This window comes from Corvus hawaiiensis, chromosome 10, assembly GCF_020740725.1.
Source record: "Corvus hawaiiensis isolate bCorHaw1 chromosome 10, bCorHaw1.pri.cur, whole genome shotgun sequence".
Taxonomy (NCBI): Eukaryota; Metazoa; Chordata; class Aves; order Passeriformes; family Corvidae; genus Corvus; species Corvus hawaiiensis.
The window spans coordinates 23683441-23693870 of NC_063222.1; the positions used below are offsets into that span (position 1 = coordinate 23683441).

At 45.9% G+C, this 10430-nt stretch overlaps 1 protein-coding gene and 1 long non-coding RNA gene across 4 annotated transcripts; one reads left to right on the forward strand and one right to left on the reverse strand.

Moving 5' to 3' along the window:
- Window positions 1-405: 405 nt before the first annotated feature.
- On the reverse strand, window positions 406-3509 carry LOC125331081. Its single transcript, XR_007205854.1, has 3 exons — window positions 3422-3509; window positions 2290-2383; window positions 406-762 (listed from the first exon to the last, which is right to left on the reverse strand). It is a non-coding gene; the product is annotated as an uncharacterized LOC125331081 (long non-coding RNA).
- Window positions 3320-9445, forward strand: GHSR (growth hormone secretagogue receptor). Of its 3 annotated transcripts, none has more exons than XM_048314963.1 (2): window positions 3320-4086; window positions 7369-9445. In XM_048314963.1, the coding sequence occupies exons 1-2, from the start codon at window positions 3333-3335 to the stop codon at window positions 7647-7649; spliced, it is 1035 nt and encodes a 344-aa protein (XP_048170920.1). In that variant the 5' UTR covers window positions 3320-3332; the 3' UTR covers window positions 7650-9445. The 3 variants fall into 3 exon arrangements, with proteins under 3 accessions (XP_048170920.1, XP_048170919.1, XP_048170921.1); XM_048314962.1 differs by having other exon boundaries at window positions 7221-7619; XM_048314964.1 differs by having other exon boundaries at window positions 7269-7619.
- Window positions 9446-10430: the final 985 nt, after the last annotated feature.

The following is a 10430-nucleotide window of genomic DNA, read 5'->3' on the forward strand; positions in this document are numbered from 1 at the left end:
GCATACACCAGGTGCTACCTTCTTCTCTAAACCACATTTGTAACAGCAGTCAAAACACCTTCTGTCCCTGAAAAAAACCCAAATTTGCTTTTCTCTTGAGTTGTTGGAGATACATAATTTTAAAACTAATCTCTACCTTGAAGTCTTTTTTTCCAGTTTCTTCTACTCTGCACAATAAGCACATAATCATTGTAGAATCAAAGCCTTCAGATATTTCCATGACAACAAACAATGATATAAGCAAGAATTAGAACTTTACTGGATGAGAAGAAAATGGAAAGAATGGAACATAGGAGAGAGACCTCAAAACTCCAGAAATAGAAACTCTTCTACCTCATCTCCAGTGCTCAACACAATTTTGAAGCTACTGAAGAGAACCACTAATATTTTAAGAATTCCATGAGAGGTAAATGTCCAGTATAATGTGTTTTTTAAATTCTCTTTTTAATGTTTAGTTTGCTCATACATCCAGCTAGTGGATAAAACTGAATAAAAAATACTTAACTTCAGTCCCTTTCTTTCATTGCAGTAAGACCAATGCCTTCACTCTTGTGTTGTTGGCAACATGAAACTGATGTTCTTGCAGCTGAGGGCTAGCAGACAACTTTTGGGAGCCTAGAGCCATCTTCTCTCACAGCTCTTACCTCTTCTATCACCACTATCTGCACCACTGTCCTTTAGCATGTGCAAAGCAGAAGCAGGAGTCCCTTATCGTGCGTTTTTTGTGGGATGACAAATCTTCATATTCCACCTAAAGTTGGCCTGCAATTGCCAAAAAAATCAGAAAGAATCAGAAAACTAAAGCTGCTTTTCTTCTCTCTCAACTGACATTTTTTTCTGGCTCTGACCCAGCCCCATGCAGGAAAAGCAGCCAGAGGAGCCCTTGACTCATGATACCCTTTTAAGAAGGAGATCGATGTTGCTGGATTTGAAGTACAGCTGCCAGTTCTGATCCAAATGGCTCACAACACATCAAACTCCCGAGGAATCCAGTGTTAAATCACTGCATTGCAAGCTCAGGTAGTCTGGAGTGTACAGATCTGGAGTGCTAACTCACTGTTGGGTACTTGATTTTGGTATACACACCATGATTCAGTTACTATCCTAGAAAGGAATAAATTATTTTCCTGGGTGAAAAAGAAAAAAGAAAAGAAAAAAAAGGAAAGGAAAGGAAAAAGGAAGCTTCTGTCTCTCTGGGGAAAGAGAAATGGTCACTTTTGACAAGATACAGCTCAGCAAAAACTGGAAGAATTTCGTGAGAATGAAGGATCCTCTCAACATAGAAAGTCACATTTATAGCTTCAGGCCATTTTCTCTGGCAAATGTCAACATCCTGCAGCTAACACCACTGGTCTGAGAATTTATTAGGAGAAAGAAATTTTTTAAAAGAGTGAAATAATTCCTTATAATAATGCAAAGTATTTGGCAGCCTAACCACAGAGGCAGTTGCCATCTCCTCCATAATATAAAGCAATATCATGTAAATTAGATTGGGGACACAATTCTAATATAAAATAACTATCTTAGGGGCATAAAGCCCGTGATTTTTATTCAGAAACATGTAACACAACTATACAGGCAGCTGGATAGACAAAGTGAGAAGTACATTAGGCTCTTCCTCCTTTTCAACTGCAATTAATGCGCAGCCATCCCTCATAAAATTTAGCAACTGTTGAGTAACTTGCTGCAAAACTGTCTCACAGTTCATGAGCAGGAATGAGAATACTGATTCCAGTGAAACTGCAAAAATATGTCATCCAATTAGGATATGGACAAGGCACTAAGGCTAATGCTTGCATTATTACAGAAGGCACAAATTACAGAAAACAGGCACATTCAGAGTAACTAAGCACTGTGTCACACCGCACTTGTGCTCTAGCTACCCTTCAACAAAGCCCTGCAGCCGTGAAATGGGAATGGCAGTGGTGGACTGCACCCAGGGAAACAGCATAAACCTGCTTCCCTGCTGACTTGGATGGAGCTTGGAGCAGCCTGGGCTAGTGAAAGGTGTTCCATGGCAGGAGGTGGGAATGAGATGACCCTTAAGATCCATTCCAACCCAAACCATTCCATGATTCTATGGTTAAGCTAGATACCAACATGGAATCAGAGCACTGCCTGCCCCCTGAGAGATGGGGTACGAGATCCAGCCCCTCTAGATAGACAGGAATGAAAGAAGATTGTGCTGCAGCACACATACCCTTACAGTTTGTGGGGACAAGCTGGAAAGGTGGGGAAATACACCCTAAACAGACGTGTGGGAAGTTACTTTACTGCCCCTGATCTCACCTTGTTCTGCTTACATCTTATTTCTTCTTGGGTACAGCATTATCCTTTAGTACAATAGGAGTCTGCAGCTGGGGAAGCACGGTTCTGTCGGTGCCTGCAAAGGGCAGAGCAGAGGACAGCGGTAACACGCTGAATGGAAATTTAATTGCAGGTAAATCATGTAGAAGCGGGTGACTGCTGCAGCTTCACTGAACTGGAGCCTGGCCGGGCTCCTGCCAACATCCAAGGGCAGAGCAAAGATACGGAGCGAGGAGGCAGCGATCGCACCCACGGCTGCGGGGCCGGCCGCGTGTGCGGAGCGCCGCGGGGCGACGTGTGCGGGGACAGAGCGCTGACAGCGCCGGCCGGGGACGGCACCGGGGCTCCGGGAGCACGGACAGGCGGCACCGCACCTGGGGACAGCACCGGGGCTCCGGGAGCACGGACAGGCGGCACCGCACCTGGGGAAGGCACCGGGGCTCCGGGAGCACGGACAGGCGGCACCGCACCTGGGGACAGCACCGGGGCTCCGGGAGCACGGACAGGCGGCACCGCACCTGGGGAAGGCACCGGGAGCACGGACAGGCGGCACCGCACCTGGGGAAGGCACCGGGAGCACGGACAGGCGGCACCGCACCTGGGGAAGGCACCGGGGCTCCGGGAGCACGGACAGGCGGCACCGCACCTGGGGAAGGCACCGGGAGCACGGACAGGCGGCACCGCACCTGCCCAAGCGGGCGGGCGGCGGGGCAGGAGCCGGGGCGGACCCGGCCCGGGCTGAGAGGTGCCGCGCCGGGGGCTCGGGAAGAAAGTTTGGAGGCTGGGGGCAGCGGCCCGCGGGGTCGCGGCGGGGCCGCTCCGTGCCCACGTCTCCTGTGACGCGCGGCAGCGCCCGCCCGCCCCGGGCCGGGCCGGGGGGAGCGGCGGACGCGGAGAGGCGGAGCGGGGCCGCCCGTCCCTGCCCGTCCCTCCCCGCCCCCGGCCCCGCACCTGCCCGGGCGCGCAGCGGGGACCGCGCGGGGCCGCGCCGCGCCGGGCGGGGATGCGCAGCCCGCGGCGCCAGGATGCGGGAGGGGAGCGCGGGCGGCCGCGGCGCGGAGAACCGGACGGGCGCTGAGCCCCCGCTGCACCTGTTCCCCGTGCCCGTGCTCACCGGCATCACCGTCGCCTGCGTCCTGCTCTTCGTCATCGGGATCATCGGCAACCTCATGACCATGCTGGTGGTGTCGCGGTTCCGGGACATGAGGACAACCACCAACTTCTACCTGTCCAGCATGGCCTTCTCCGACCTGCTCATCTTCCTCTGCATGCCCCTGGATCTCTTCCGCCTCTGGCAGTACCGGCCCTGGAATTTCGGGGACCTCCTCTGCAAGCTCTTCCAGTTCATCAGCGAGAGCTGCACCTACTCCACCATCCTCAACATCACGGCGCTCAGCGTGGAGCGGTACGTCGCCATCTGCTTCCCCCTGCGAGCTAAAGTCATCATCACCAAGGGGAAGGTCAAGCTGGTCATCCTCTTCCTCTGGGCCATCTCCTTCATCAGTGCCGGCCCCATCTTCATCCTGGTGGGGGTCGAGCACGAGAACGGCACGAACCCCCTGAGCACCAATGAGTGCCGAGCTACAGAGTACGCCATCCGCTCGGGGCTGCTCACCATCATGGTCTGGACCTCCAGCATCTTCTTTTTCCTGCCCGTGTTTTGCCTGACCGTGCTGTACAGCCTCATCGGGAGGAAGCTCTGGAAGAGGAAGAGAAAGAACATCGGTCCAAATTCTGTCATCAGGGATAAGAACAACAAGCAAACTGTGAAAATGTTAGGTACGAGTCCTCTTGCTCTGTTTTTCCAAAAGGATGTGTGTGCTCGTGTGTGTGTGTGAGAGAGAAAAAGACTGGGAGCTATCTGATAGTTTACTATAGTTGCTTCCAAAGAAAAGCATTTATGGAAAATGTTTCATGCAAAGGGGTAAACCTCAAGGTATCTGTAGAATAACTCTCCTCCTCCCTTAGATTTATTTCTAACTGGGGACTCCCAAACAGTTAAACAAACATTAATAAGAATCCCTGACAATGACAAATACTACAGTTATAATTAGCTTGTGCCCCGGAGATTTTTGAGCATTTTTGCTCTTTGGTTGTGGATAGCAATGTTATTTACAGAAGAACAGTTTATTTGATTTTTAAACAAAACTAAACCCTTCTCAAGCCATGAAGTTGAGCTGCAGACTACAGCCATGCAGGCAGGGCATGATGTGCACTTAAGATTCATAGGAAAAGAATATCAAGGTTTTAGCAAATTGGGGTTATTTCCTACCCTGGCTGTGTAAGCTTATGAAAATTAATCTGCATTTTTATATTAGCAAAACAGCAGGATATGCTGAACCAGGAGCACTGTGTCTCCTTTGAGGTCTGTGATGCTGTAAAATCTCACAGACTGTAAGAAAACAGGATCAGGATAACCGACACTGTCATTCCTAACTTTGTATATTGACACTGCTGAATGCTTGAAACAACGCTTGTGGTTGGCACATGGAAACTCAAGTCTTAACCTACTAAGCCAGTACATGTGGTGGCAGTTTGATACACAAACCCAAAAAGTTGTCCTGCAGTTTCGTGTCTGAAAACTGCAGAATCCTGCTGCTGCTGCTGCATACTTTTATCCAAGCCAAAAGTCCTCTGCAGTGGAAGTCATCCCGTGGATTTTGGGGGGATGAGATGCTCTGCAGGAAGAAGCTTTCACAGGCTCCTTTCAGCAGGGTTGAAGTGGTGGGCTAATGAGGCAGACAAGAGGTGGCAGCGAGTCCTAAGTACCTTAATTATCAAATAGGAGCCTATCTGATCTTTTTGTTCATGTCCTGATTTATTACTCTGCAACAGCAGGAAGAATAATAAAACCCACAGCATTCTTTATGCCCTTTCAGCTCCATTTTATGATCAATAGAATTCAGTCTGGTAAGCATGACCTTGGAAGTAATTAATTGTTTACACTTCCAGCGGTTCAAGATTATGAACTTCCACTGACTGTAAGTAAATTACATATATTACTACCATGTTTATATTTCCATATACTTAATCGTAAAGAATTTTGAAATAAAATGTATTTCTGCCCTGAAATATTGGCACAAGCATTGCAATATTTCAGGCACTATTTTTCCCTTTTACAAGGTCTGAGAACAGCCAGGCAGTGGCAAGACACTCCTTTGACAGAGAGCCAATATTCCTTAAATGATAACAGTCTGATGCCTGATGGAAAGATGGAAAGAAGTTAGTGAGGGTTCAGTGGCAGCAGATGCTCAATGCAGTCTTGCTGTCACTGGTGTTAATGTTCTGCTTAAAATTTAGAAGGCACTTTCTGAGGCTTTATCAGTTGCCTGAACATCAAGTAAATGGGATTAGCATCAGCAGTTCTTTTAACTGTAAAGACAGGTTATGCTTCTGGGTCCGAAATTAAACACCTAAATGTATAGCCTGCCTTGCAAAGGAGCTGTCACACCCCATTCCTATTGAAATCCATGGGATTCTGCAAGCATGAAGATCAAACTGTCAAAAGCCTGACTAGGGATATTGCATGCCTACACGTGCTTAAAATTCTAGTCACAATAGACTGTGCTTAAAACTGTGTTCATTATGAACAATGGTAATAATCATTACATGGATTCAAATCCCCATGTGAGCTAGGAAATCATCTGAATTATGTAGTGAAGATAGTGAGGGAAAACTGGGAGTGGTTGGCTCAAGAAGATGCAGAGCTGGAAAACCTACTCTGAACCTCAAGCTCTGTGCCTTCCAGTCTGCCACAAGTCTTGCATAAGCATCCTTTTAAACTTGGGAATGCTGGTGCAGAATTTTTGGGAAAGATAACTAAAACCATTGCTCTTAGCAATTTGAATTTTATTGTCTTCTGAGACGTGATATGAGGATATGAGGACTGCTAAAACAAGAGAACACCAGGGCCAGGTGTCTGAGTAACCTGGTCTTGTGTAAGGTGTCTCTGCTCTTAGCAGGGGGCCTGGAAAAAGATCTTCTTTAAGTTCCCTTCCAACACAAACCATTCTGTGATTCCATGAACAGATTAACTGTAAAAATTGCTTAAGAATGTCAGAAACCCTTGCTCGAGTTTTCTGGTTTTGCTCTGCAGCATATTAATAGATACACTGAGAGCAATATGAAAAATAATAAAGGTCAAAGGCATGCAGGAAATGAACAGAAACAGTTTCCCTTTCTCTCAGATGAAAATTCCAATGGGCCAGTGTTCTGAGATACACACATGTCTATTATTCTACAGACATGATGTTTACATGTAAATGCAACTGCAGTAGTAAAACATTATCACAGATATTCTGTATAACTATAATTATGCAGTTATATATTATACATTTAGTTCTACTCTTCTTGGGGGTAACTCATGTTCCAAAAAATGGACAAACTGGAGGGGTGCACCACTCTCCTCTTCTTACCTTGGCATATGTGCTCTACAAGTCCCCATTCTGTGTTTTATTTTGGGGCCTTTGCCTTAAACAATTTTGCTTTTTGTCTTAAATAATTTTGCTTCCCAGTGATTACATTCTTCATTATAAACCACAGTGCTGAGTCTATCACATATAATTTACTTTTTTTAAACACTGCAAATGATAGATGCTTATACTTTCTTTGTCACCATTTGGATTCTTTAATGCTCTGTTGATGCAAACATAAGTTTTATAGGTCAGAAGTTTGCTACATCAGATTAGTTGGGCAATATTCAGGCAGCCTGTTTAGATACGATCCAAGTGTATTAAGTATCACTTATTTATACTCTCAGAGAATGTATTGAGACACAACTGAAAGCTTAGGGGAGGCATTTTCACACTTTGTGATTAATTTGTTAAAGGAGCAGAGCTGCAAAACAGAATGTTAATCACCTGTATGTCGATACTCACACTTTAACACACTTTCTTCTGCTGTTTTTATTTTAGTCGTGGTGGTATTTGCGTTCATACTCTGCTGGTTGCCTTTTCACGTAGGACGGTACTTATTTTCCAAATCCTTCGAAGCTGGATCCTTGGAGATTGCAGTGATCAGCCAGTACTGCAACCTGGTGTCCTTTGTCCTCTTCTACCTTAGTGCAGCCATCAACCCCATCCTCTACAACATCATGTCGAGGAAGTACCGCGTGGCCGCCTGCCGCCTGTTCGGACTCAAAGCCCTGCCCAGGAAGAGCCTGTCCAGCAGCAAGCAGGGCAGCTCCCGCAGGTGGACAGAGCCCAGCGTCACCACATGACAGCAGGAGCCCAGAGCTGCGCTCGCTGAGTCTCCCAGAAAGCCATAACGGGAGGGGGAAGAGGGCAAGGAACGGGAATCACAACGCTGGAAGCGGTGCTTTGGTCATCACCCGGATGGGCTGAGAGGTGCGATGCAGGCAGTGAGAGATGGGAGGGGAACAATCTAAAGTTTGGGACTGTGAGAGGAGAGACAAGCGGTCACAGAATTTGGCAGTGCTCCAGGTGTTATTTTTGTGCTCCTTTTGCCTGTATGATTTTGTAACGCTGACTTTAGCCCCGATTTAGGCTGTGCCGCTCTGACCAGGCAAACGTGGCCCACTTCACTCGAGAGTTTGTACGACTTCAGCAGCGGCCAATTCGAGCTGAATTTTTCCAGAGTTAGCTTTAGTTTTGCTAAAAATTTTGCTAGCATCTAACCAGACCCTAGAGAGAGAAAATGGAATTGCCTTTTTGGAGTAGTAAACAGGAAATTTGATACACTTTTCATAATACCAATTTTTAAGTAAGCTCACGTTTTTCTCTGAATGAGGAAAATGATTTCTTAAAAAAAAAGAAAAAGAGATATAAAATGGATAATTTTTAAACATGCTAAAAATAAATAACCTTCATGTCACATCCAAGTAGAAAGGAAACAAAAAAAATGCTTTCACAGAAGTGGCTTAGAATGTGACTGTACTGAAATATTTTTTTGAAATATATGTATCAGTGGGACAAGGACAGTGCTGACTTCAGGCCTGCAGTGATGCTATAAAAATGTGGAATGCAATCACCCACCAAAGTCTCTTTTTTTTTACTTGCTATATCATCTGTACTTGTTCTGTTCAGCTTGACTGTGAATGACTTTATGTGTTTGAACTTGGAAGCTTTTGATTGTTTCAATATTTGTAACGAGTCTGTGGCTACCTGTCCCTAACTGCACCCCACCGCACCCCAAAACTTGCTGAGGATGGGCATCCTGCCTGTAAACCCCCCATGTTTCTGTTAAAAGTCTGTTCCCAGTGCCACATCCCCCTGCAAAGCCTGGTGTGCTGTTGTGCTCATTTGCTGCAGTATTGAATTGAGAACATTTTGCATTTTTTAACCACCGTGACCTGAGAAAGTAATAGAAAAATCTGCATTAAAAGACACAGGCAGACACATTCTCATGCTTGATTCATAAACCCCTTAAATTAGATTTTTATACCTCAAGTGTTCCATTTCAAAGCAAACCAGAAAACGTTCCATTCTCTGTGCTAATGAATATGGCTTTTACTATCTCACCAACCTGTGGGTTTTGTGGCCCACAGAGCTGACAGAGCTTTGGAGCATGCATGTGTGATAGCAGCTTTCTGTTCACTTGGTTCTAGTGTTCATCCCCAGCTGGTCCACAGCCCTTTCTCCCTGCTGAATTTTAATTCTCCCTAATGAATTTTGTGTTAGCAGAACTCACCGGCCTTCAACCCCCCGCTCACACCGATGGGCCACTATCCCCCTGCTACACCTTCAGCTGCTCAGGTTGAACTCACAAGAGAAATTGGCTTCTTCTGTATATTCAGTGTCTTTTCTCTCACCTTTGCTGGTTGCTGCTCCTTGGTGGCACCTGAGCCTGTCCCCTCTCCACTCCAGGAGAGCAGGATTTATGTGCAAACACCCACTCTGAGGTACTGCAGGATCATCTCCTGCTTCACCTCTACCCACATCCACCTCGCTGTTCTCTCACCCACTGACTGACAAGCAGGTCTGGTGGCACAAGTCATGCAACTCAGGGAAACAAGACATTTGGGAACCATGGAGAGAGGGTGAGATGTGAGCTCACTAACAACCTGTGTAAACGAGCTGATCACACACACCCGGCGTCACATCAGTGTTTCAAATCTCAGCTGTGTCTGTGCTATTAAATGTGAACAGAAAAAGAAATAAAGTGATGAGACCCTTTATAACCCAGTGGCTCTGTGGTGCTGGATGGGATTCACGCAATCGGATTTAAATTTTTTTTTTTTTTTTTCATATTTGTATTTTAATTTTTTTCCCCAAACCTGGATAACTAACTTGATTAGGCTATTTTGTTTAACCAGAGTAACTGCAACATTAAAGCCCTGTGTAGACACATGTAATTTGTGCATACAAACTACAAACATACTAATAATTTCATCTAGCCTAAACATTCCATCAGGAGAAAATGTAAATTTTAGCTCTACCAACACTGTAAAATTTCCACAACTTTGTGTATAGAATGAAATTTAAAACATTTGATCTGGGGTCATAAAAGTCAGAAAGAAAGGGACTGGTTGTTTCTTGGGAGGGAGGACAGGACTTTTTCCTTCTCAGTGAGGAAATGGACTTTTATTTGCAAAATACACACATTTTTATTAAAGGAGAGTAGCCACCTTCATATGACTCTTGCACAAGCAGGAGAATATTCACATCTAGCAGAGAACACAAACATTTAGCACACTGTAGCTGTCACTACACCAGCCTTTAGTTCTGCTTCCCTCAGTACCAAAACTTTTCTCTATGGATTCTCTAAACCCAGTGGGGCCACACCAGCACGTGCTGACTGCAGATGGTGAACAGGAACTGCTGCTTCAAACTGGTTCATAATGAACTGCTTTTATAAGGAAAGCAGGAAATAAAAACACCTCAAAACCTGGATAGCCCTTGCTTTTGCATCATAATTTCAACTTCTGTCTGATAGCTCCAAAAAGATACACACATCCCCACCTGCACTGATGGATGAATCCAGCACTGCTTGTCTTGGGCGTTAGTCAGAGAATCACAGAACATAAAAGGGACCTTAAAGACCATCTAGTCCCCAACCCTCTGCTGTGGGCAGGATGCCACCCACTAGATCAGATGGCTCAGGGCCCCATCCAACCAGACCGTGGCCAAGTTGTAAAAAAATCACTGGAAAAAAGAAGTGTAAGC